Below are 27,619 nucleotides of genomic sequence, written 5' to 3'. Positions count from 1 at the left end.
CATAATAAAATGCAACACAAGAATCTACTGTCTCTTTCCACCATTCTTCTCTCCTGGAATTCCTTCTGTTAACAAGTTGAATGTGTCCTTCCAGATATTTTTCTTGTTCATATGTATACTTATATAATGTTCGTTCTACAGAGTTTATTTTATAATACATACACTATTGTATACTATATAATACATACATATCTTAAAACACATTATACAGTGTATAATATAGATCTTACAAATATCTATATATATAAAAGGCTAAGTGACCTACCGTCCGTCTGACCAGTTCAACTGACTGACCGACAGGTCGGTACATATGACACACACTGGCAATTTAAAAATAAACGTTAACTCGTACATGCATGATACATATAAAGCTCTTGCTGGCGCCAATCGCACGCAACGCCATAATGTATCTGAAGACCAACTATTGGCACAACGTACCAGGGTTTTTAATATTAAGCTGAATGCTCTCTTAAATGAGATATGTAAATTTGATTTATTTGACAAAGTAATGGCTAAAATTCATACCATGAAATTTCAGAAGTGCGGACTGCCTCACGCTCACATATTATTGATATTAGACAGTGAATCCAAATTATGAATGGAAGATGACATTGACCATATAGTTAAGGTGGAATTCTGGATGAAGACCAGCGTCCTTGACTTTTTCAAATTGTAAAATCAAATATGGTACATGGACCATGTGGAATACAAAATCCAAATAGTCCATGTATGGAAAATGGAAAATGTTCAAAGGGATTTTCACACTTATTTGAGTGATGATTCCATTGATTCAACAGATGATGCCAAAAAGGAAAATTTTCCCATTGAATTTCTTAATAATATTACTCCTTCAGCAATGCTGTGTCATAAATTAAAATTGAAAGTAGGTGCAATCATCATGCTACTGAGAAATCTTAATAGTAAATGGGGTCTTTGTAATGGTACTAGATTTATTATCTAAAGATTGTGACCTAACATAATTGAAGCTAAAGTATTAACAGGATCTGCAGGAGAGGTGGTTCTGATTCCAAGAATTGATTTGTATCCGTCTGACACTGGCCTCCCATTTAAATTAATTCAAAGGCAGTTTCCCGTGATGCCAGCATTTGCGATGACTATTAATAAATCACAAGGACAAACTCTAGTCAAAGTAGGAATATTCCTACCTGAACCCGTTTTTGGACATGGTCAGTTACATGTTGCTTTCTCTCGAGTTTGAAGAGCATGTGACGTTCAAGTAAAAGTTGTAAATACTTCATCACAAGGGAAATTAATCAAACACTCTGAAAGTTTTTACTCTTAATGTGGTGTACAGGGAGATATTAGAATAAGTTTAATCAATTTATCGGTCATTGTTTTTATCAATGTTGTTTTCTATATCATGTTTTTGTTGTTTTTATATCATGTCTTTGTTCTTGTTACATCATGTTGTTTATTTATTAATCAATTTATCAATCATTGTTTTTATCAATGTTGTTTTTATATCATGTTTTTATTTTTATATCATTTCTTTATTTTTATATCATGTTATTGTTTATTAATTTATATGTTATTTTCATATACATTTTACTAATTTTCTTTCATCTCTGACACTTCTATAATAGAGAAAGGGCAAATAGTGATATTAAAATACTTTGTATTTTAATTTTATGATACTATATTATATATACTATTTTGACATGTAATTTTTTGCAGTAACGTAATTACCGCACGAATCTTTCTTCTAATTAATTTCCTTTCAATGCACGAATCCATGCACTGGGCCACTAGTATGTCAATAAAATATATTCTCAAAAGTAATTTTGGGTGTCAGAGTTTCTATGTATTAAAAATTTTAACAGCTACCGCTAAGTTGCCCTTTAAAACATTTGTACAAATTTGTAGTTGCACCATGGTAGATGCACAGATTTTTCTTTAATGAGGGCATACTACTAAATCAATTAGATGATTGTGTCTTAACTCAAAGTATCCCTTTATCACTAAAGGAGAAATGACAAGATAAAAGCAGTTAATGATTTTTTTTTTTGTAATTTAAATGCTATTGATTTTTCTGTAATTAAAAGAATTGTCATGCCCATTCTGCAGCATTTTGGTAATCTAGAGTAGGAGTTGGCAAGCTTATTCGGTAAAGGGCCAGGTTGTTAACGTGTTAGGCTTGGTGGGCCATGCTGGCTCTGTTACAGCCACTCAATGGCATTGTAACAGCAAAAGCCACCATAGACAATTGTCAGTGAATGGGCATGGTTGTATGTCACTACAACTTAATTTAAGGCCATAGTTTAGCAACCCCTGATCTAGATAGAGGATGCCACCTAAATATTCAATTTCTGTAACTTTTGTTTTTAAAGTACTTAGAAATCACTTTAAAATTATATAGTCCTTTTTTTTTTTTTTAAGAAAAAGAATTTGGTTTGAAGGTTGTTTTATATAAAATGTCCCTTTGCTTTTTGACTTGTTTCTGAAATAACTGGGCACAAAAATATGAATTACAGTGGACTTTCGTTTTTCCTATTTCTCTACTATCTTAAAAAAAAAAAAAGAAAGCCACTACTAACAAAAAGAAACACCTACAAAACCTTGAAATTTTCTTTATAGGTAAAGATAGCCATATATTTTATGAGTATCATTCCTACATTCTAAACAAAGTTGATGCTCATCTAAGAATTAAAGTACATGTTAGTTTGCAGCCCCTGCCAATGAAAGCCATATGCGGTCCCTTTTTGATTATTATTAATTTTGTTAGCATATAACCAAATGTTTGATTAACCCCAATTCCCCACATATGTTTATTACATATAATTTTGTTTTTCTGTTTGCTAAACTTTATATGATCTTATGACATTTAACCTCTGACCTATTTTCTTAAGAACCATTATCCATGGTGTAAGGATTATTTGGAACTGTCTCTAATTAGGTGATAGTTTGCCTAAATATTGAAATCTAAGGTTGGTGACCTGCAATTACATTGTTTCTCCTTTAGTTAGATTTCTTGGTTAAGATTCTAATGTTATTGGTAATGATGAGGTCTGAAATATAGAGCTTATCTTCATAGGAAATCTGCATTTTGTCTTATTAGCTCTTTATTATTTCAGAGTGGATTCCAACAGTGCAGGTTTCCAATGAATTTCTTATACTGGCTTAGATGGCTGCTAAAAATATTCCAGTTCTTAACTGTGCACTGGCTAACGATAATGGGAAAACTAAGAAAAATCAGCTTACTAACAGGAAATGTTACTCCTGTTTAGCACTACATTAGGAATGAAAGTCCAGTTTGGGTTTGTTTTTACTTGCCATTCTAATGTAGATTAATACCTTTGCAAAATACAAGAAAAACCGCAGCAGTATATTGCTGTAAAAATTTGCAGATGTTCTCCCTTTTTGTTCTTTTTTATTAGATTTTTTTCCTTTCTTCCTGACTTCCTTTCTTGTCGTTTTCCTGTGTGTGTGTGTGTGTGTGTGTGTGTGTGTGTGTGTGTGTGTGTGTCACTGCAGACCAGAAGGAGTCTGTATACTTTGACTAGCGCTGCTTTAAAGAGAGAGCTGTGGTTCTTTCCAAAACTCCATCACTGACTTGAGACAAGTCAGTTCACTTGCTAGGGGCTAAGCTTCCTAGTTTGAAAAATGGAGTAGTTGAATTAGGAAATGTCTAGGTCCCTTTAAGGCCCTAATTTTTATGCCTTTAATAGAATTTGAATAGTTGAGTCAGCATTTTTAGATCCTTGTGGAATGACCACATAGATCCACACAGTATTCAACAAGTCCTTAATTGAGAGCCTTTTGTATTATGTAAAGTATTGATTTAGGTGCCATCTCACAGTGAGCAAAAAGGATAGAAATCACTGCCTTCATGGAATTTACATTTTAGTTGCAGGGGAGAGAAACACATTAACAAAATCCATGAGTAAGTTAATGGGATATGTTAGAAAGTATAAATGCTATGGGAAAAATAAACCAGAGAAGGAGGAATGTGTGCAAGGTTGTGGAGTCGTGGTGGTGATTGGGAAGGGGGGATTTTATATCATGTGGTCAGGGGAAGCCTGAATCCAGATCTAAATGAGATATGAGAGTGAAGCAAGTGGATATGTAGGAGCAGTATATTGTTGGGGAGGAGAGCGTGGTGCTGGTATCTGCTGAGTGGAGGCCAGGGAAGCTGTGGAGGGGACCGCGAGGCTGTGAGGCGGGAAGGTGCCTGGTATGTGTGGAAGCTGCAGGGCCACTGTGACAAATGAAATGAGCAGTGAGAGAACAGTAAATGAGGCAAGCAGGTAAGGGTTCTGTGATGGGGAGGCAGGTTGAATACTGACTTGTAGGCCAGTGTACCAGTAAGAGTTTGGCTTTTACTGTGAATGACATGGAAAACCACTGGAAGGTTTGAATAGAGGAGTGACATGATCTTCCTTGTGTTTTAACAGGATCACTGGCTGCTGTGTTGGGTATAGATTGAAAGGGAGCAAGGGCAATACTTTGTCAAGAGTTGAATATGACTTAGACCAAGGTGGAAGCCATAGAAAGGGTGAGATGTCAGTTTTATTTTGAAAGTAGGGCAATGTGCTTCACTAATGTATCTGATGGGAAATGTAAGAGAAAGAGAAGAATCAAGGATGACTTCAGTATTTTTGGTTGAACAACTGTTAGGAGTGGAGTTGTCACTAACTGCGATGGGTAGACTGTGGAGGGGAGTGATCAGGGACTCAGTTTTGAGCTCTTTAAGTTAAGAAGCCTATCAGTTCTCCAAGTGGAGATGTTAGCTAGGCAGTTGACAGTGTGAGTATGGAATTTAAGGCAAAGGTCTGGGCTACATATGTGTGTGTGTGTGTGTGTTGGGGGGGGCTGTCTGTGTGTGTATGGTAGAGGGGTCACCGTATGGATATTTATTGCCATGATAAGGAAGGAGATCACCAAGGGCACACATTTAGATGAAAAAGAGAAGTCTAAGGAGAGAGTGAGAAGAGGGAAATCAGGGGAGGTAGAGCCCCAGAGGACTAGTGAGAAAGAATGGGTCAGTGTCTGGAGGCATTTTTGGTTGTCACAACTGATTGTGATGGGGAAGAGGGCGTGTTTCTGGCATCTGCCAAGTGGAGGCCAGGGAAGCTGCTAAACATGATACAAAGCAGAGGACAATCTCCATAACAAAGAATCAATGTGTCTAAAATGTCAGTTGTGTCAAAGTTGAGAAGGGAGAGTGGATGGATAGGGAAATACAGATGTTGTCTGGGCAGTTAGTGACCATAAATTTAAAGTGAGATCAGTTAGCATGGTTTGTTTTTTCTTCAGCAACTGTTTGGCTACACATGTGCCATCTTAGAGTAGGTAGAGAATTGGATTTCATGAAGGTTGTGATTTTGCCAGATGTGTAATTGAAGTGCGGGAGAGCCAAGGTTGCTGTGTGAGTGTAATGACTGATCATGGGTCTTAAATTGAGTAAAGAGGGGTGTGAGGACACCAGGAGCTGAGGAATAGTGACAAAGAGGTGCCAAGTAAATATGAGGGTGTTTCTGACCCCCAGCCAAATATGAAAACGGAATAAAAAGAGACCCCCCCTTTTCACTCCCCCCCCTTTTTTTTATAAACAGCTTTTTTTGGCTCTGCAAAGTCCTGTTTGCTTCAGGGTTTAAAGCTATGTAGTAAGTTGGTGAGAATGCTGGATATTTGCTACTGTTATCTCTGAATAGTTCACTTGTTTGTTTTCCTTTTCCAAGTTGCTGAAGATTGCCTTTTGGCTTCCCAGCTGCCCCTTCTCAGAGTCCTGTGCTTTCTCCCCCTCAGGGCACCTTTCACAGCCAGCAGGCATTGGAGTATGGCACCAAGCTCGTGGGAGGAACCACTCCAGGGAAAGGAGGCAAGACGCACCTGGGCTTACCGGTCTTTAATACTGTAAAGGAGGTAATTAATGGTACCTGGGTGTGGTGTGGCAAGAAAAGAAAAGCAAGGAGGGCCTAGCCAGCATGGCTCAATGGTTGAGTGTCGACCTATGAACCAGGAGGTCCAGGTTCAATTCCTGGTCAGGGCACATGCCCGGGTTGTGGGCTTGATCCCCAGTGTGGGGCATGCAGGAGGTCGCCGATCAATGTTTCTCTCTCATTGTTGATGTTTCTATCTCTCTCTCCATCTTCCTTCCTGTCTGAAATCAATAAATATATTTATACTAGAGGCCCAGTGCACGACATTCGTGCACTCGTGGGGGGAGTCCCTTAGCCTGGCCTGTGCCCTTTCACAGTCCAGGAGCCCTCGGAGGATATCTGACTGACAGTTTAGGCCCACTCACTGTGGGGAGTGGGCCTAAGCTGCAGTTGGACATCCTTAGTGCTGCCGCCGAGGTGGGAGAGGCTCCTGCCACCGCCGCTGCGCTCGCCAGCCGTGAGCCCAGCTTCTGGCTGAGCGGAGCTCTCCCAGTGGGAGCGCAATGACCACCAGGGGGCAGCTCCTGCGTTGAGCATCTGCCCCCTGGTGGTCAGTGCGTGTCATAGCGACCACTCGTTCTGCCATTCAGTCAATTTGCATATTACCCTTTTATTATATAGGATTTTAAAAAAAGAAAAGCAGGGAGGAATGAGCATCCTTTGGATAGAGATCTTAATTGTGCCCCTTTTGGGAGAGTCATGTGCCATTTTAAAATCCAGTAACCTAGAGAAATTTAAATCACAGTGAAAACCAATGGGTTCACTTGAGTCACACATGTTCAGGATGTTTTCTCCACAGCCTGTGCCACTTCTGTTTACAGGCACACATCAGCTCCTAGGGGAAGAGTGCTGTGGCTCGGCTTCTGTTTGGTTTGTTACCCTTTCTATCCTTTTTTCTTCCAGGATGTTAGTAGTGCACATGCCAGCATCAGCCCTAACACTTACTGATCATGGGCCAGTTGCCAGGCACTGTACTAGGTGCTTGACATACAGTTCCTCATTCAGGCCTCACTCTGAGGTAGGTGCTGTTATCCTCTCCATTTTAAAGGCAAGGATATTACTAGTGCAGCGAGGTTAAGGGTCCAGCCCAAAGTCTCGCAGCTGGTAAGTGGCAGACTTAGCATGGATCAGAGTGGTGTGCTGTTCCCGTGTGAAAAACTGAGCTGTTGTGTCACATTGACACGTCACAGAGTTATAATCTCTTCCCCAAATTGCTGATTTCTTAGTAAAATTTTAAAAATGATTTTTAAACTTAACTTCGTTACAAAACGAAAATGTGCTTATTGTACAAATTCAGATGATATAAAGGTTTGTAAAGTTAAATTTTTGCCTTTATAGAGAGCTATTAATTTAAGCCATGTGTAGTTCCTTTGTACACTTACATGAATATATACAAAAATAATAGTATTTTAAAGGAAATGGGGGTAAGGGGAGGTAGAAAAGGGTAAAGAGGATAAATGGTGATGGAAGGAGACTTGATTTGTGGTGGTGAACACACAGTACAATATACAGATGACATATTATAGAATTGTACACCTGAAACCTATATAATTTTATTAACCAGTGTCACTCCTAGTAAATTCAAGAAAAAAGAAAAAAATGAAAGGAAATGGTAGTACAAATTCTGAATATTTAATTAAAAATATCTAGGAAATAAACTTAGTACTTTGGAGTGATGTATTAATGATAAAAATTATATACTGCTCCCCCTTTCTTTTAGGGCATGTTTTAAGTATTACATTTTTTAAAGTACAGATTTGTAGATAACTTCTTTTCAGAATGCTAACTTCAAAGTGGAAGTTAATTTGTACTTTGAATCCTAAGATGTAGGAAAAAACGAAGTTATCATTCAAATTTGAATTTTTTATTTTACTTTAAATTTGAAAATAGGGTGTACTATATGTGTGTGTGCTTTAAGTGTATTGTATTTTTGAGAGTTAAAGGAAGTTACAAATAATATGATCAGTGGAAGAATCATTTAAAGGTTTTGCTTTAATATTTTTGTTTTTTCCTCCCCTTAAATTGGATTATGGCTGCCTCCAGGACAGGCAGTGTTAGCTTCCTCTGTTTGTCCGGTTGTCATTGTCAGTTTCAAAATACGGGAGGAGCAGTTTTCATAATTCCTCCAGGTAGATTGAGCCTTTTTTTTTGCTCTCTTTTAAAGAAAATTTTTGTTGCTAAGCAATTTATTTTTTATTTACCATGATACAAATAGATATATTTGGAATATTGTGTAAGTTCTTTGACAGGTACTGTTTATTTCTCATTTGTTCAGCTCTTACAAGGAGCTTTCTGAATGAGTAGGATGGATACCTTTCATCCAGTATTACCTCCAGCTTCTGTGACAATATTTGTAGCCTTAAGAGATTGAGAACTGTAGGAAATATTTTCCATAAAATGCCTACATGCCCATGATCTGACTTCTGGTTCCAACCTACTTTTTATTTCTTTTGTTACCCTTTCTCTGTTACCATCTTGAACAGAGTTTTTGAAAAACATATTTTTAACCTTTGGCATCATTTGTAGGTGATCTGGCAGCATCCTTTGATTTTTATTCTTCTGTCATCGTTAAGATACCTCTTTTTATTAGGGATGCAGTAGATAAAGTTTCCCAGTCTCTGTGGATGTGAGCATCACTGTCTTTTACTTCTGTCCCCTTCTAGTGGCACCTGAATGTTCTGTAGCTTTGTATTTGTATTATCCATTGTAAAATCCCATGGCACAGCCTTCCAAAGGGTTTTGCTTTATATTGTGACTAGTTACCTTTGAACACTTGCGGGGAGGTAGCCTGCTGTAACTGAAAAGACTGGATGCTTTGGGATCAGATAAACATAGTTTTGAATCTTGGCTCTGCCACTTCCTAGCTATATAACCTCATGCAAGTTATTTAATACCCCTTGGCCTCAGTGTCTAAGCACAAAGGGTTGTGGTGAAGCCTTAACTGAGACCTATGTAGAGCCTTCTCACAGGAAAGGTGCTGCTACTCTTGGAGAGTCAGAGATCACTGGTAATCTCCAAGTGGCCACACGTAGAAGTGGGGAGAAGGCTACATTCGTATTGATATACAGAGAGTAGGTAAAGCCCAGGCGCTACCCTGTGTCCACAGAGAGAAGGATGGTGAAATTGATGGTCTTTAAAGGCTTTGCATTGTGAGGGGTGATGTACAGGATGCCTAATGCTTCTTTCACCCACATTCTTATTCTGTGGCCACTTATACATGATTATTTCTAATAAACATGCAGTTAGAGTAAAAATTGTCAGCTAAAAAACACTTCACTTTCGCTGTCTCTTATATTTATCAAGTATAATATATGTATTTTTAAAATTGATTGATTGATTTGAGAGAGAGAATATTGATTTGTTGTTCAACTTCTTTATGATTCACTGGTTGATTCTTACATGTGGCCTGACCTGGAATTGAAGCCACAATTTTGACGTATTGGGATGATACTCTAACCAACTGGGCTAACAAGCAAGGGCAATTATACTGTATTTTTAAAAAGATGTTTGAGAGTCTAATTCCGAGGCTCAGGGACTCAATAGTCCTTTTTCTCCTGAGGAGGTATAGGGTCTTTGGTACTGAATAGGTGGTACAATGTCTTATAAGCAACAGATATTAACATGGCCATAGGAATGAGGGACACAAATGCAAATCAGGCCATGCTTTCAGGTTTACTGATAAGCCATCGCCTGAGGGATGTCTCTGAGGGAAGTCTTAAATTCAGTGGCATTCCAAGGGGGCAGGGAGGAGGCCAGGAGGACATACCATGTTCCTGGTGGTGTCCTTTTATGACCCCAAGACATTATTAAATTCATAGTATTGAATTCATTTTCCAATGGTTATGACTTAACCAATAATAAAGTGCTCTGTGCTTAATGTTGCAGGCCAAAGCACAGACAGGAGCCACAGCTTCTGTCATATATGTCCCTCCTCCTTTCGCTGCTGCTGCCATTGACGAAGCTGTTGAGGCGGAAATGCCCTTGGTCGTGTGCATTACTGAAGGTATCCCACAGCAGGACATGGTACGGGTCAAACACAAAATACTGCGCCAGGGAAAGACAAGGCTGATCGGGCCAAACTGCCCCGGAGTCATCAATGTGAGTGTACAAAAGAAGAAGCCCGGATTTAGCCTCACAAGGCTCATTACCTTTGGATCAGTCCAAGTGTACTGTGTGGATGACCTAGGAGTTACCATTTTATTTTCACTTTTCTGAAACTATGATTTCCTTTTCTTCAGCCTGGAGAATGTAAAATTGGTATCATGCCTGGCCATATTCACAAGAAAGGAAGAATTGGTGAGTATGTTTCTTATAGATTCAGAAAAAATTCTTTGTCCTAAGCTCAGAACTTACAAAGAGAATTTGTGACTGTGTAAGTTAAATTCATTTTAATTGGCAGGGAAGTTTTGTAGTGTATCAGTTCTATATCTTGAATTAAATGAGTTTGAGAAGTTGTAATGATTCTATAGAATCAATGAAGATATTTTAGGGGTATTTTAAACGATTCTTTTCCTGCTCAGATGCCATGGATTCTTGGATGTATCAATAGTTAATTTTGTTTTATTGCTAACTAATATTCTGTTATGTAATTATATCACAATTTGTTTATTCTCCCATTGATGAACATTTGGGTTGTTTCTAGGTTTGAGCCATCCTATATAATAAAAGGGTAATATGCAAATTGACCCTAACAGCGGAATGACTAGAAATGACCAGTCCCTATGATGCGCACTGACCACCAGGGGACAGACGCTCAATGAAGGAACTGCCCCCTGGTGGTCAGTGTGCTCCCATAGGGGGAGCTCCACTTAGCCACAAGCTTGGCTGACAGCTGCGAGCTCAGCGGCTGTGGCGGGAGCCTCTCCTGCCTCATCAGCAGCGCTAAGGATGTCCAACTTTGGCTTAGGTTCGCTCCCTGGGGGACATCCCCCAAGGGCTCCCGGGCTACCAGAGGGATGTCTGACTGCCAGCTTAGGCCTGTTCCCCTGGGGAGCCGGCCTAAGCTGACAGGTGGAAATCCCCTGAGGGGTCCCAGACTGCTAGAGGGCGCAGGCCAGGCTGAGGGATGCCCCTCCCCCCCCGCAAGTGTACGAATTTTCATGCACCGGGCCTCTAGTTATAAATAAAGCTAAAGTGAATGTTTATGTAGAGGTCTTCTTATGGACATGGTTTCATTTCTCTTGGGTAAGATACCTAGGAATGGAATTGCTAAGTCATAGGGTTTCTTTTTACCTTCCTACTGTCAGTGTTTGAGCATTTCAGTTGTTCCATATCTTTAGTCTTTAATTTTAGCCATTTTACTGGGAGCGAAATGGTGTCTCATTGTGGTTTTGAGTTTCACTGATGACTAATGAGGTAGAATGTGCATATGGACTATTTATATATCTTCTTTTGTGAATTACCGGTTTAGGGTTTTTGCACATTATTTTTTATTGGATTGTATTTTTATTGTTGATTATGGGGGTTCTATAAATATTCTGGATAGAAATTCTTTGTCGGATATAGGTGAATATTTTTATTGTTAGTTCTTTTGTGTCCTGTCCTATAATTACTTTGCCCTCTTGGATATCACAAACTTTCTCAAAATGTTTTGGGAAAATTGTACTGCTACTTGTTTAGTTCTGAAGGTCATAACCAAATTAACATCTCAAAGTCCATTATGCCTGTTATTATACTCTTCACACCTAACTCTCACTAATCTGTACTGTTTCTGCACAGTAACTGATGGTTACAGTAATTTATAAGCCATGACTATTAATAATTATAAGAATAATCAACATAGTAAGTGAATGTCAGCTTTGTAGTTTACAGGACTAGGTTAAAGGTCATAATTTTCCTTTATTACTACTGTCTCCTAGAGCTGGCAGCCCTGATGCCAGTAGGATACTTGCCGTGGGAATTCCCTAGACCATCTGAGTTGCAGTGGGGGCCTGACTCATTTAGACACTGATCCTCTTGTCATATTTGAGTATTTTTTGTGCTCTTTGGTCTGCTTTGAATGGCTACTGCTATAGAATTGAGGTGATCATAGAAGAAGGAGTGCCCTATGCCGAGTTGTCTTTCTGAGCTCTAACCTGCTTTTCTACATTCCCATAAACTTAAAAACCAGAAAAATGGGAAGTTAAGGGAAATCCTTTAGACGTTGGTGCTCTGAATGACCATAACACATGGATGAAGCAATCCTCTGGAACACTGCTTTTAATTCCTTTGAGAAAAAGGTCTTTAAAACAAATTCACCTAAAAGAAAGTATGTGATACTACAAGATTTTTGAGGAGGTGAGGAGAGAAAAGATGATTATATGCACTATTTCTATTTTGATACCAAACCTAATGTCCTCAGAAGCCTTATTATCTTCAGATCCTTAAGCTAAGAGTTTAGGGAAAGGATCTTTTAGTCCCTTGGGTATTTCTTGGGACATTGTAATGTAATACAATAGCAGTGCAATACTATAGTGACTTTCCAGTTTGTGTTAGTGAGTTAATAAAAGTATATATCAGCTAATTGAATTTACTGAAGTGATTGGATTCCAACGTGATATTTAACTGCATTATGGTTTTTAGTTCTCTTATGATAGACATTATTTTTACTTTCGACCCTACATGACATACTTGACCCTTCTATCCTTTTTACAAATTTTATTTTAATTGCACTTTTTATATTTAGACTAGAGGCCCAGTGCATGAAAATTCATGCACTGGAGCGCGGGGGGTGGGGGGGTCCCTCAACCCGGCCTGCCCCTCTCACAGTCTGGGAGCCCTCAGGGGCAGGAGGCTACCCAGTGATCAGGGGAAGGCAACACCCCACTCACATCTCTGCTGCTGCCACTGCCGGCCGCGCAAGCCTTGGCTGGCCCTGGTTACCTGAGCCTCGGGTGGCCCTGGGTGGCTGTGCAGCTGCCATCCGAGGCTTGCCTGTGCCTCGGGTTGGCCCTTGGTGGCTTAGGGGCTGAGGGAACTGGAGGACTTCGGAGGCAGGCGCGCGGCGCGGCCGGTCCTGCCTGGGGCTGGGCCCGGCCATGCCGCACACCTGCCGCCCCAGCGGGGCTGAGGGGACTGGGTGCCACCATCTTGTGGCTGTGGGTGCCGCCATTTTTGAGCGCGTGGCTGTCAATTAGCATATTCCCTCATTGGCCGTGGGTGCCGCCATCTTTGTGAGGGTTTGACAGTCAATTAGCATATTCCCTCTTTATTAGATAGGATAATTTTCAATTTACATATATTTGCCAGAAATAATATAGACAGATTTCAGTGTACCCTTTATCCAGCTTCCCCCAATCGTAACAGCTTGCAAAAACTGTAGTACAAGGTCACAACCAGGATATTGACATTGATACAGTCACCTAAAGGATGTTCTCATCACCACAGAGATCCCTCATGTTGCCTTTTTGTAGCTACACCTACTTCCTTCCTGCTCCCACCCCTTTCTTAATTCTTAGTAACTAAAATGTGTTCACAATTTATATAATTTTGTCATTTCAGGAATGCTTTATAAATAAGATCATACAGTATGCACTTTAGGATTGGCTATTCACACTCAGTGTAATTCTCTGGAGATTCAACCAGGTTGCTGAATGTATCAGTAGTTTATTCCTTTTTATTGTTGAGTAGTGTTCCATGGTATGAATATATCACAATTAGTTTGACCATTCATCTTTTGAAAGATGTCTCAGTTTCCACTTTGGGACTATCCTCCTATATAATAAAAGGATAATATGCAAATTGACCCAAACTGCGGAATGACCAGTGTCAATGACACGCACTGAACACCAGGGTGCAGATGCTCAATGCAGGAGCTGCCCCCTGGTAGTCAGTGTACTCCCACAGGGGGAGCTCAGCTCAACCACAAGCTGGGCTGACAGCTGCAAGTGCAGTGGCAGTGGCGGGAGCATCTCCCACCTCCTTGGCAGTGCTAAGGTTGGCCAACTGTGGCTTAGGTCTGCTCCTTGTGGGAGTGGGCCTAAGCCATCAGTTGGACATCCCCCAAGGGCTCCCAGGCTGCCAGAGGGATGTCTGACTGCCAGCTTAGGCCTGATCCCCCAGGGAGTGGGCCTAAGCCAGCAGGTGGACATTCCCCGAGGGGTCCCGGACTGCGAGAGAGTGCAGGCTGAGCTGAGGGACCCTCCCTGAGTGCACGAATTTTCATGCACTGGGCCTCTAGTTATTAATAAAGCTTCTAATAAACACATAAACATTTGTGTCCTGGTTTTTGTATGTACATAAGTTTTCATTTCTTTGGGATGCTTAGGAGTGCAATTATTGGTTTGTATGATAGTATGATAGTTGCATGTTTGTTTGTTTGTTTGTTAAGAAACTGCCACATTTCTATCCATTTTGGCCATAGCATTTTACATTTCCATCAGGATCGTGATCCACATCCTTGCCAGCATTTGTGGTATTACTATTTTTTATTTTAGCCATTCTGATAATTATTCAATGGTATCTCATAGTGTATTAATTTATATTTCATGTGCTTGTCACCTACTAATATATATCTTCTTTAGTGAAATGTGTCTTCATGTGTGTTTTTTTTTGTTCATGTTCTAATTGGATTATTTGCTTTTTTACTGTTAAGTTTGAGAGCTCTTTATTCTAGATACTAACACTTTTAGGATATGTGGTTTGCAAATATTTTCTCCCACTCTGTAGCTTGTGTTTTCTTCTTCTTTCGTCATCTTTCAGAGAGCAAATGTTTTTTATTTTGAAGAAGTCTAATTTATTTATTTTTCTTTTGTGAAGTGTTCTTTTGATGTCAACTCTAAGAACTTTTGCCTAGCAAGATTCCTATCTTTGTATTTTACATTTAAATCCATGATTCAATTTCAATTAAATTTTCCATAAGATGTGAGACTTAGATCAAAAGTTTTTATTTTAATGTCTATGGAGGTACAATTGTTCCAGCATCATTTCTTGAAAAAAATATTTCTTCTGCCCAGCCAGCATGGCTCAGTGGTTGAGCATTGACCTATGAACCAGGAGGTCACAGTTTGATTCCTGGGTTTGGGCTCGATCCCCAGTGTAGGGTGTGCAGGAGACAGCCCATCAATGCTTCTCATCATTGATGTTTCTATCTCTCTCCCTCTCCCTTCCTCTCTGAAATCAATAAAAACATTTTTTAAAAAGAAAAATATTTCTTCCATTAATTGCTTTTGCATTTATGTCAAGAATCAATTGATATATTGGTGTTGATCTGTTTCTGGTTCTCTCTTCTGTTCATTGACTCATGTGCTTATTTAACACCAGAACATACCACACAATCTTGGTTACTGTAGATATAATAATGTCCTGAAATTGGATAGACTGATTCTTTGCACTTTATTTTTTCTTAAGTTTTTTAGCTATTCTAGTTTCTTTACTTTTCTATATTAATTTTAGAAAGATTTTCTCTATATCTAGACAAATTCTTATTGGGATTTTGATAGGAATTGTGTTAAATCTATATGTCAGTTTGGGAAGAATAGACATTTTTACTGTCTACTTGCCCTCGTAGGGAGATTTTATTGTTAGAAATGAATCTTCTGAGTTCTTAAAAAGTGCTCCAAAGCAGAAGTTTAAAGAAAGCAAACCATGGACACCACCCAGAATTCATGTGCTGATTTAGCCCGTATAAGTTTGTTGTTTTATTAAAAAAAAAACAACACATTTTTATATCATGTGTTCTAACAACTGAAGTCATTCATTTATATTTCTCAACTTATTAAAATTAAGGATCCACTCATTATTTACAGATTGTGGTATGAAATAAATTACCTTTTCTGTAGCTCAGTCAAGAGAAGATGGTCTAGCTGCCACTGCCCCACCCCATACATCTGCACACCTTGTCCAGGTGTGAAATGAGGTCCTTTCACACAGGCTCATTCTATCTAATAATAGACAAATATGCAAATTGACCGCACCTTCGCTATGCCCACCAGCCAAGCCACGCCCACCAACCAATCAGGACAAATATGCAAATTACCCCAACAAAGATGACGGCTAATTTGAATATCAAGACAGCGTAGAAAGAAGCCAAGAGCTGCAGAAGGGAGCAAAGCTGTGGATAAGCAAGCAAGCCAGGGGGAGGAGAAGGGAGGAGCGGAGGCAGGGTGGGGGGAGAAGGAAGTTGAGCAGGGGGGTCCGGGGGAGAAGGGAGGAGCGGAGGCAGGGCCGGGGGAGAAGGGAGGAGTGGAGGCGGGGCCGGGGGAGAAGGGAGGAGCGGAGGCGGGGCCGGGGGAGAAGGAAGGAGAGCGGGCTGGCGGAGAAGGCGGGCCGGGGGAGAAGGGAGGAGTGGAGGCGGGGCCGGGGGAGAAGGAAGGAGAGCGGGCTGGCGGAGAAGGGAGAAAAGCAGGGGGGCTGGCGGAGAACGCAGGCCAGGGGACAAGGGAGGAGAGCAGGCAGGGCAGGGTAGAGTGCAGCAGGAAACCCTATTGCAGGATTTTTCCTGCAACGGGAACGCTAGTTGTATATAGCAGTGGTTCTCAACCTTTCTAATGCCTCGACCCTTTAATACAGTTCCTCATGTTGTGGTGACCCCCAACCATAAAATTATTTTTGATGCTACTTCATAACTGTAATTTTGCTACTGTTAATGAATCGTAATGTAAATATCTATGTTTTCCGATGGTCTTAGGCTCTACAGCAGCGGTTCTCAATGATCCCAAAATAACAGTAGCAAAATTACAATTATGAAGTAGCAATGAAAATAATTTTATGGTTGGGGGTCACCACAACATGAGGAACTGTATTAAAGGGTCGAGGCATTAGAAAGGTTGAGAACCACTGGTATAGAGGAAGTTACATGGTAGACTTGAACTCAGGGATTGGGACCTTACTTCCCTTTAAAGCCTATATATTGTTTGAAAAACATTAGAAAAATAGTTGTGGGAAGAATAGATAGCACTGCTAAATGTGACTGGTGGAGGTTTTGCAAGGCTGAAGATTTTGGTTGTTTAATAGATTGGGTATCTATAGGTCTAATCTGTATATTCTGCCACCCTAAGCAAGATTGTTCCCTGCAAGTTCACATGGATATTATTATCCCTTTCCCAAAGATTCTTAGAAGAGGTAATATATGTCTTTCTTACATTGTTTTTATAGGTAATAAAATAACCCCAACTAATAATGTGCTTTCTCCTATAACTTTTAAAACCTCTCTGTTTTAATTTAAGCTTTTTCTTCTTATTTCATCACTTGAAGATATTGTTGATTTGGATGACAAATCATGGAGTGGATTTTATATGTACTCATATTTGCAATTTAGTTTATTCTGTGATAGTCTGTCATATGAACACAATCTGATATTTTTGAATTCTCTTTCTTCAAGGTATTGTGTCCAGATCTGGCACCCTGACTTATGAAGCAGTTCACCAAACAACACAAGTTGGACTGGGGCAGTCTTTGTGCATTGGTGAGGGATTTGTGCTAAAATCATTTCATTGAAATGTAGTATTTTCATTGAATGAGTATGATAGTAACTGTTGTTTTGACTATTTGCAAGAGATTTTGATACCATTTTATTAAAGAGATGCTTTGATCTCAAATTTTATTTTCAAAATGTGAAGTCCTACTGTGTTTTTCAAGATTCATAGTCCAAGATTCCACACCGAAGAGCAAGCATCCTTAGACATGTGGCTCTGGGAGAGGTTTGGTGCCTGAAAACATCACTTACTTTGCTTACCGTGAACAAGCTTCATATTAGGACTTTTGTTGTTACAGTTATTATTTGCTATCATTATAAGTTATATACTAGTAATTCAGTGCTTCATAGTTACTGAATTCTTTGCCATTTATTATGATTCTTTTTTTTTTTAACCCTCACGTAAGGATATGTTTTTGTGTTGATTTTAGAGAGAGAGAAACATTGATGTGTGAGAGAGAAATATCAGTTGGTTGCCTTTAGTATGCACCCCAACTGGGGATCAAATCCACAACCTAGGTATGTGTCCTGACGGGTACACGGGTCGACGCTCTGACCAACTGAGCCACCTGGCCAGGGCCTTATCTGATTCTTAAGGCAACCCTCTAAATTACCTCTGAGCTGAAAGTTGGTGAGAAAGTCTAGGTTGAGCTCCCCAGAATTGCTCTTTTTGCTGCATCATACTGCTTCCCACTGGTGAAAGTAAAAAGGTATTTAGATTTTAAAATTATTTTGGTATTTGTTGCCAAAAGCCAGGCAAATTTCTCATTTTCATAAATATTCTTTCAAATTCTTAGAATAGCTTTTAAAAACCTTTTAAAAATAGCTTTTTATAATAAAAATTATAAAATATGGCCAAGGAGTGTTTTTATGAAGACTCAAATCCATAAATTAGATAGGAAACATGGCTTTTCTGTGTATGAAGCACAATCTTAGATTCTAGGTAACTTAGTCTGATGGAGAATGAGAGGGGTTTTGAGGCCTGGCTGGTGGCTCAGTGATTAGAGCATTGGCTTGTGGCCTATTCGTGGAAGGGTCATGATTTGATTCCCAGTCAAGGGCAAGTTCCTGGGTTGCAGGTTCGATCCCTGGCCCTGTTTGGGGCACGTGTGGGAGGCACCCAATCGATGTGTCTCTCTCACATCGATTAGTTTTTTCTCTCTGTCTCTCCCCTTCCTCACTCACTTCCACTCTCTCTAAAAATCAAAGGAAAAAAATATCCTGGGATGAGGATTTACAACAACAAAAAATAAAGGTTTTGAAACAGTTGCCAATTCCATCTTCTCCACCTTCTGTTTTAATTTGTAAATTGAGACTAACAGGGCCTATGTCACAGAGAGGTTGGAAGTATTAGGAGACGGCAGGTCTGACGTGTACTGAGACAATAGTTGACACATGTTGTCACTCAGTAAATGCTGCTTCCCTTCCTGAACTTCATTCTTCAGAGACGCACTAAATCAGTCCTGCCTTCAGTGAGTTCATAACTTTAAAAAAAGGTGGCATCTAATCTGTAAGGAACATTGCCTTTAATTCTATCCAAGTGCTTGTTCTTCAGATGTCATGTACGCGGAGTAGAGCCCCTCCGTGTATCTCTGTCATCACCCACTCTGGAGCTGAGGGAAAGAAAGGCGCCAGGGCCCCCTTCACCCTGTCCTTCACTGGGCCTTGTGTCTTAACACTTGTGAGTGTTCTCTGAAACGTGCCTCACCTATGTTACTTTGGGCAAAGAAATGTGTTAAATGTTAAAAGACATTCTCGCTTGTAACACAAACATACATTTTCTTTAAAATGCTCACTTTGAAACAGTTATCTAAGCATAAACTTGTGGGAGGGAAGAGGATTGATAAAGAAGCTAAAACAAAAAGAGGTTTTTCTTTGTATTAGAATCCAGCCACCATTTAGGGTTCATGTAATATTAGAAACAACTAAGTGCACCATTTTGTGATTTAAAAAAACACACGTTTAGTGCAAGAGAAATGATACCTTTGAAAATATTGGTGAGCGGGGTAGACAAAATAGGAAAAAAATTGAAACAACATTTCTCAACCTAATTCTCATGCTGTTGATATTCATTGATCTTTTCAGGCATTGGAGGGGATCCTTTTAATGGAACAGATTTTATCGACTGCCTGGAAGTCTTTCTGAATGACCCCGCCACAGAAGGCATCATCCTGATTGGTGAAATTGGTGGTAATGCAGAAGAAAACGCTGCAGAATTTTTGAAGCAACATAATTCAGTGAGTTTGGCTTTGGAAAAATATACCTCTTTACTCTTGAATAATACCATTGGCTTGTTTTAGAAGCTATTTTTTATAAAGATTAAGTTTTCAAGAAAACACAAAAGATAAAATCAAACCTTTCTGAGCTTGGCCTTTATTTATTTATTATTATATTTATTTTAATATATTTTTTTATTGATTTTTAGAGAGAGAGGAAGGGAGAAGGAGGGTGAGAGAGAAACATTGATGTGAGAGAGAAACATCAATCTGTTGCCTCCTATACAAACCCTACCAGGGACTGAGCCCGCAACCCGGGCATGTGCCCTGACCAGGCATCCAACCTGAGACCTCTTGGTTCGTGCTGAGCTGGGTCTTTAATACTGGCCACTTGGAAAACTCTTTCTGGGTTGCTCTCCTCTCCCTTTGCCATGGGGCCTGTTGTCTGCTCTGAGTTCTCCTCCCTAGGTATCACTTCACACATGGATGGCAGGTTATTTGGACTCCTGCTGAACGGAGAGCTGTTCAGGTCATTGGCCCAAAAGCCCTCACTTAACCTGCCCATTGTACTTTTTCTTTCTCCTCATCTTAGGGGCTATAAGTGTTCTTTTTCTTGGCTGACCTTCTAAAGACCCTTCCTTTTATACCCTTTCCCAGGTTCTCATCTCCCTCTGGCTTCAGAATTTCTTTGCGGAATAGTACTTCCTTCAGAGGTCAAGTAGAAAAGCTTTATTATCTATGTCCTGTGAAGGCTTTCCCCGTTGCCTCTCTCTTGGAATTAAACATAAAACGTGTGGAATTGTGTCATAACTTCTTTTAGCTAAGGCAGTTAGGCTCTGTTTCTGGGGTGGAGAAGAAAGAGAGGGTGCAGTGAGGACTGACGCAGCTTGGTGCCCAGCAGCCCTACTCTGTGACTGTGTTCTGGACGCCATGGCAAAGACCTGGGGGCAGCAAGCCAGTGAGTTCGAGGATGTCCCTGACACTGAGAATGAAGGAGCATGGCCAGTAGGCCAGGCAAGTGGGAGGAGATCACTTTCTGTGTTTGTGAAAGAAATTGAGGAGTGAATGAGTTAAATGCCACAGAAAAATCATGAATACTGGAGAGTTAAAGGAACCAATAGTATCACCTCCAGGGTAGTATACATAAAACAGTGCATATTTATGTGTGATTTAAGGAATATTCAAGGGCTGTTTTGAGTATACTTGATTTTTCTTCTGTAGTGATTTTGTTGTTGTTAATCTTCACCTGAGGATATTTTTCCATTGATTTTTAGAGAGAGTGGAAGGGAAAGGAAGAGACAAAGAGAAACATCGATGTGAGAGAGACACATCGACTGGTTGCCTCCCACATGAGCCCCGACCAGGGCCAGGGATTGAGCCTGCAACCCAGGTACATGTCCTTGACCAGAATCATACCCAGGACCCTTCAGTCCTCAGGTCGATGCTCTATCCACTGAGCAAAACTGCCTAGGGCTGTGGTGATTTTTAAATGAAATTTATTGGGGTGACATTGGTTAACATGAACATAATGGGTTTCTATGTTATAAGAATTACCATGTGCCCACCACCCTGTAGTGCAGGGGTCCTCAAACTACGGCCCGTGGGCCACATGCAGCCCACCGAAAACATTTATCCGGCCCGCCGGGTGTTTTTGCCGCCGCTGCCTGTCCTGCTTAGCAGCCGACTTAGCAGTGTGCATAGGAATTTGTTCATAGTTTTTTTTTTAAACTATAGTCCGGCCCTCCAACGGTCTGAGGGACAGTGAACTGGCCCCTGTTTAAAAAGTTTGAGGACCCCTGCTGTAGTGATTTAAAACTCTGATCTCAGTAGGAGATGTAACAACTCTCCCCTCACTTTCTGGATCTCTCTCCTTACTTTTTATTCACCCACTAATCCTCAGCACCCTGGAATCTGTCTGCTACTTAGAATCAGTGTGACCTTGGACATGTTACTTAACTTCACCACGCTTCCGTTTTCCCTTGGCAAATAGGACTCCAGCAGTGCCTACCTCCTAGCATAGTTGTAAGGATTGTGGGGTTTAAATGTTTTAGGAATGTGTAGCAGAGTGCACCAGGCACGTAGTAGGCACTCTTATTGTGCTGTTTGCTGTTGCTGCTGAATCTTACTCTCCTGACATCGCTTCTGCAGAGGTCACCAATGGCCTCCATACATTCTTCATCTTCTCCATCCTCTTGGTTTATGTTCCTTGGAGTTACTTTCTGTGCCTGTTTGCTTAAGTGTGAGTGGTTATTGTATATCATCAACATCATGTTTCATGCAGCTTCAAGACAGAAACCTCAGAACCATCTTATATCTCTCATCTCTCGTTTCCACTCAGTTCCTAACGTCTGTTTCAGTATGTGGCGATTCAGACTATCATCTATAATTAGTTTTTCTGACCTGGTTCTGGCCCTCCTGGCCTATGTTGATAATTTATTCTTGATATCTACTCCTTTATTCCCGCCCCTCAGGCCATCCTGCTTGTGGCCACTAAATTGTCTGCCCCTCAGAAACACAGACATCGGTGCTTCCACCCTCCTGGCTTTAAACCGTTACAGTTTCTTATTACATCGGGATAGAGGCCAGATTTCGTGTGGTCTTCCAGCCCCTGACATCCCTCTACCCTTCCTTTTCAGAACCAGGCCCCATCTGACATGCCAGTTGTTTTCATTCCCACCTGCCTTTGTTTATGCCTTCTGCGAGGCATGCATACCATCTGGCTGTCACTCCAGACTATTATGGACAGTAGGGAACTGGCATCCTTGGTGCCCAGTCCAGTCCTTGGCACAGTAGGCATCAATACATGTTGAATAAGTGAAGAATAAAATAGATTGGCGTAAGATGTATTAGAATCTCTTGAATTCAGAAAAATGTAAAGTTTGAAATGTAGGTAAACATTTAAGAAAAAGATTTAGATTAATATGACATTATACTCCGTTAGAGTGAATTTTAAAATGTACTTAGGCACAACTCTGAATCCCTTGAACAGGGTAGATGTTAATGGGCAAAACTAAACATACACGTTTTGTTTCATTTGGACATGCTTTTCTCTTCCTGGCTAGTTCTTACGGAGCTGATTTTTATTGAGGACCTGCTGTGTACAAGATGCTAGGTGGACAGTTGAGTTGATATACACAGCACAATACCTGGCACAGAGCGAACTCTCAGTAATGGTGTCTGCTGCCACAACTACTATTTTTATCATTGTTACAATGACAGTAATTATTTGCAAAAGTAGTACATTGCTTAACCTTTATCTTGACCCTTTGTCCTTGTGTATGAGTGAGGAAACTGGCCCAAAGAGGTTAATGGCCTGCCTGAAAACCCAGGTCTCCCTCCTTCTCCCTCAGGCCATGGAGCGGCAAGGGTCAGATTTCAGGGACTGGAGGCAGGAGTCAGCAGTCCTCTGTGTCTACTCCGATTCCACTGATAGCTTCCTAACTGGTTCTGTCATCATTTCTACATCCTATTTTCAGACTACAGTTCCCCTAAAAGTCTGTTAATTGTATTTTTCTCTGCTTAAAAATCTCCAGTGACTTTTCCTTGTTAATAGAATGGAGTGTAAACTTGTTTGGCATTTTAGTCTCATCATAATCTTGTTCCTTTCTAGTGTGGTATTCCACTATTTTTCCCCCCACTTTTTTAAAAAAAAATATCTTTATTGATTTCAGAGAGGAAGGGAGAGGGAAAGAGAGATAGAAACATCAATAATGAGAGAGAATCATTGATTGGCTGCCTCCTGCATGTCCCCCAGTGGGGATCAAGCCTGCAACCTAGGCATGTGCCCTTGACCAGAATCGAATCTGGGACCCTTCAGTCCTCAGGCTGACGCTCTATCCACTGAACCAAACCAGCTAGGGCTATTCCACTATTGTATAGGACCATGGGAATTAAGTGGAGTTAGTGCCACTCATGTGAGATGCTCATAACCTCTGCAGAGCTTGCGAGTGAATGAATAAATGACTGTGTAATCTTTTCTTAAGTGAGGACACAGTCCCTGTGTTCAGGGATTTCACAGTTCCATAGGGGAATATGTAGACATAAGTTACCGCCAGAGTGCTCAGTGTGAGTAGAAGTGTGTGACAGGCACAGCAGAGCCATGGGGCAGAAGATGATTGACTGAAGGGCATCTGTGGAGAGTGTGGGAGGAGGCGTCCGGAAGGCTTGAGAAGTCTTAAAAGTTAAGTAGAAATTTGCCAGGAACCCAAGGAGGCTGGCGACATCCTCAGCAGGGCAGAGGCGGAGCGTCTGGGATTACTGAGCAGGAAGAGTGGTGGGAGACGGGCTGGAGTAAGCAGGCTCAGACCGCATAGAACCTGGCCTGCTGGCACCTCAGCACGACTTAGGGCCTGCACGCAAACTGCCTAGTCATCGTTCACTGCCAGGTACTCCAGGGGAACAAAAAGAAACAAAAAGCCAATTTTATTGAAGAATGTCCTTATGAAGCAGTAAAAATCGTTAATTTAATTAAATTAAATCTTAGCCCTTGAGTCAGTTTGTGATGAAATGGGAAGTAAAGCACTTTCCCACTAAACTGTGAGCTGAACTGGCTGCCTTTTTCACCAGTTTTACCCAGAAAAACAACTGGCAGACAAAGTGGTTAACCAGACCTAGGTACTTGGCAGACCTTGTCTCAAAACAAACAAAGCCAACCTGCGTGTCAAGGAAAACAGCTCGTGTATTTGTTGCCAATGGCACAGTTTGAACTTTCAAGCGAATGCTAATATTTTGGAAAACTTATGTCTGCCACTGTGAACTTGACAGCATCCCTCCTGAAGACTTTCCTGATGAGGTCAGAGCTGACGCTGGGTGTGACCTGCTGATGCTGGAGGACGAAACACGTCAGCACTGGGCACGTCTGCATAACTTCCCACCTCACCTCTATTTCCGCAGGTTTATTAAGGGTGAACTCGAAAGGAATTAAGACAAAAGCAGGTTAAATAAAACAAGCTGATCGTGTTTTAATTAATTATGATCACAAATCACATGACATGTGTTTTCAAGTGCGCTTTTTTGTATGTATTAGTACAACAGTTGGTACAGCAAAGTGGAAGTTTAATATCTAATCAGGTAACAAGTTTGCTTCTCCTGAGTTTGTCTGAGAAGTTGAGTCGTCACAGGTGGGGAGAGCAGTGGTCTCCCTCACAGCTTAACATTTGTGTGGTTTCCTTAGTGAGGATGAGGGACGGCCTGGCCACGCCACTCACCCATAGGGTTGAAATTGTTGTTCAGCGTTGATGAGCTTCATTAGATGTTTGAAATGTCACCTTGCAGGGCCCCAAAGCCAAGCCTGTGGTGTCCTTCATTGCTGGCTTAACGGCTCCTCCCGGCAGGAGAATGGGTCACGCAGGTGCCATTATTGCTGGAGGAAAAGGTGGCGCAAAGGAGAAGATCTCTGCCCTTCAGAGCGCAGGGGTCGTGGTCAGCATGTCGCCTGCGCAGCTGGGAAACACCATCTACAAGGTGAGCTGTTCGCACCGGCCTTGGAGTGGGCCCGCACGGCACCCGGAAACCATGGCCTTCAACTCTCTCTGTGTCCTGATGTCCTGCACGGGCAAGACCAGGAATGATGTTCTGATTAAATCATTTCTTTTTAAATTAGCCCTTGGGATTTGCTCTTTTGTGAGTGGCAGGATATAATCCACAGGAAAGCATTTCATAGTCCATAAATACCACAAATTCCATTTTAGAAGCAGTGCAAAAAATTGCCTTGTGTTTTGTTTTTCTTTCCTATGGAGGGCCTTTGGGATACAGCTACCCTGATCCCATAGTTTTCTGTTTCCAGTGGGAGGGGTTGACGGCTGAGTAATAAGGAATTAAAGCTGGAGGAGAGGGAGCTGGGGTGGAGGGAGATTTAGAGAAAAGGGTTCGGGTTCCAGCCTTTAGTTTCTGGCCCTGGTTGGGATGGGAGGTCATTATTGTTACAGGTTGGAGGGTGACTTCTTACACATTTGCTTTTTTCCCCCCTTTAAAAAAAAAAAAATATATATATATATATATATATATATATATATTTTAATTTCTTTATTGATTAAGGTATCACATATTTGTCCTCGTCCCCCCATTCCCATCCCACACCCCTCCCCACACATGCCCCCACCCCCCTGTTGTCCTTAACCGCTGGTTAGGCTCATATGCCTGCACACAAGTCCTTTGGTTGATCTCCCCCTTTACCCCCACCCTTCCCTACCCTCCCCCCGAGGCCCGACAGTCTGATCCATGCCTTCTTGTTTCTGGGTCTGTTCTTGTAAAAAAAATATTTTTAAAAATGTGTTTTTATTGAATTTAGAGAGAAGAAGGGAGATTGAGAGGATAGGAGAGAGAAACATTGATCGGCTGCCTCCTTTATGCCCCCTACTGGGGATTGAGCCTGCAACCCGGGCATGTGCCCTGACCCAAATCGAACAGTGACCTCCTGATTCATGGGTCGACACTCAACCACTGAGCCACACCAGCTGGACTCGTTTCTTTTTTTAATAGGACATTGTATTTAATAGGTTTAAAGTATTCTAAGATTTGTTATCTTTAATAATCCCTTTGTAATGATTCTCAGCCTGTTTCTTTGCGTGATCATTTAAGGCTCTCTGTTTTTTATGATTATAGCCTTAACAAAAAGCAAACAAACATCAAACGTTATAAGCAGGACACGGGCCCAATTGTATTCCAAAGAGGGAACAATGCAATCTTACCCTTGTTTTAGGGATTATAAAATGGACACCTTATTTTATTCCAAAAGCATAATGCTGCCTTTTGAAATATGACACTGTAACTGTATGCCATAGCGTTTAAAGAAATCTGGGTTATTAGAGTGTGTGAAGACAGATTTTTACAAGAGGGGAAGGGGAAAAGCAAATGCTTAAAAATTCACATTGGAGACATGCGTTACCACTTCACTCCAGTAAGTGGCAGTAGGCATCTTCGAATTGTTCCAGTCTAGAGAAATGTGATTCTCGGTACTGTTTTCCTCACAGAAATTTCTGATTTCCTTGATCTTTTGTTCAAATCTTAACTGAGTCTGTGAAACCAGTTTTCATTGCCTTATGAGAAGGGCCAGTGTGGTTCACGTATTGCTTTGAAAGTCTGGGTAAGCTCAACCAGGTTTGTCAGCTCCTAATAACAACTCTGCCCTGGAGAAATAAGTGTAATTCACAGCCTCTTGCCTACATGTTTGGGAGACGTAAAACTGAAGCTCTGCCTCCAGCTCAGTGAAATTGAGGCTGACACAGACTAATGTGAGAGCTGCTATTTTGTAGTCAAGTACCTCATCCCGGTACGCTTTACTTCTGTAATTTTTGGTTGTTCAAAGAATCCTGAAGAGCTTTCAGATCACTTTGATCATGAATGTAATTTGGATCTTTTATCTTTTTCCTTTCTTCTGTCTCCGAAGGAGTTTGAAAAGCGGAAGATGCTGTGAAAGGGAAAACAGGAAGTTCCCTGAGCCTGTGGAATGAATCATTGTGTAAAGTGAACCAGTGGCAGTTGCTTCTGTTGTCCACTGTCAGCCTGCGCCTGTCCCTGGGCTTCCCACAGCGGGAGGCAAAACAGAAACAAGGCTTCGAAAGTTCTGTATCGAGATGTTCTCGCCTCATGTGTAACGGAGACAGCCAATAAACCTACCATTTGATTTCAGTATGACTTTGGCGACCTCTTATTGCTGCAGTGTGGGGGCATGGGGGCGGTAGGAGAAACTGAGGGGTGTGCGTGCATGTGTGTCTAGGTGTGAGTGTGCGAGTGTGTATTTTAATGGGTTCTGTAGAAAACATTCTAACTAAATCTTTTGAAAGAATGAGACTAAAAATTTTAGTATGGCAATTGTCTAATTATCTGAGACATAGAGTGACCTTAGGTCTCTTTGGAGTTGTGGATTGCTCATGTGTATCATCCTACCTTATAATAGAGAAACATGCAAATTGACCACACCTCCGCTACGCCCACGATTGGTCCGGCGGGAGGCTGGGGGTGGGGACTCCGGGTGGCCTATCCGGCGGTTGAGAAGATCAAGATAGCGGCGCCCAGTCCTCTTAGTTCCTGGGGTCCCTGGGGAGATCGGCACCCCGGGGGGGCGTGGCCGGGCCCATCCTGGGGCGAGCCGCTCCCGGGGGTCCCTGGGG

General features: G+C 41.2%; 1 protein-coding gene across 1 annotated transcript in view; it reads left to right on the top strand.

Annotated features, from left to right (window-relative positions):
* The window catches only part of SUCLG1 (succinate-CoA ligase GDP/ADP-forming subunit alpha), a 37,265-nt gene extending 10,128 nt beyond the window's left edge, over window positions 1-27,137 (top strand). Inside the window, exons 3-9 of the mRNA XM_079792037.1 lie at window positions 5,767-5,883; window positions 9,786-9,998; window positions 10,139-10,196; window positions 17,200-17,283; window positions 19,378-19,529; window positions 24,783-24,971; window positions 26,896-27,137. Of these exons, the coding sequence (XP_079648163.1) occupies window positions 5,767-5,883; window positions 9,786-9,998; window positions 10,139-10,196; window positions 17,200-17,283; window positions 19,378-19,529; window positions 24,783-24,971; window positions 26,896-26,922 (840 nt within the window). The 3' untranslated portion in view covers window positions 26,923-27,137. The remainder of the gene's footprint in view (window positions 1-5,766; window positions 5,884-9,785; window positions 9,999-10,138; window positions 10,197-17,199; window positions 17,284-19,377; window positions 19,530-24,782; window positions 24,972-26,895) is intronic.
* Window positions 27,138-27,619: the final 482 nt, after the last annotated feature.

Source organism: Cnephaeus nilssonii, assembly GCF_951640355.1.
Source record: "Cnephaeus nilssonii genome assembly, chromosome: 15".
Lineage (NCBI taxonomy): Eukaryota > Metazoa > Chordata > Mammalia > Chiroptera > Vespertilionidae > Cnephaeus > Cnephaeus nilssonii.
This window is presented reverse-complemented; position numbering and strand designations above follow the sequence as displayed.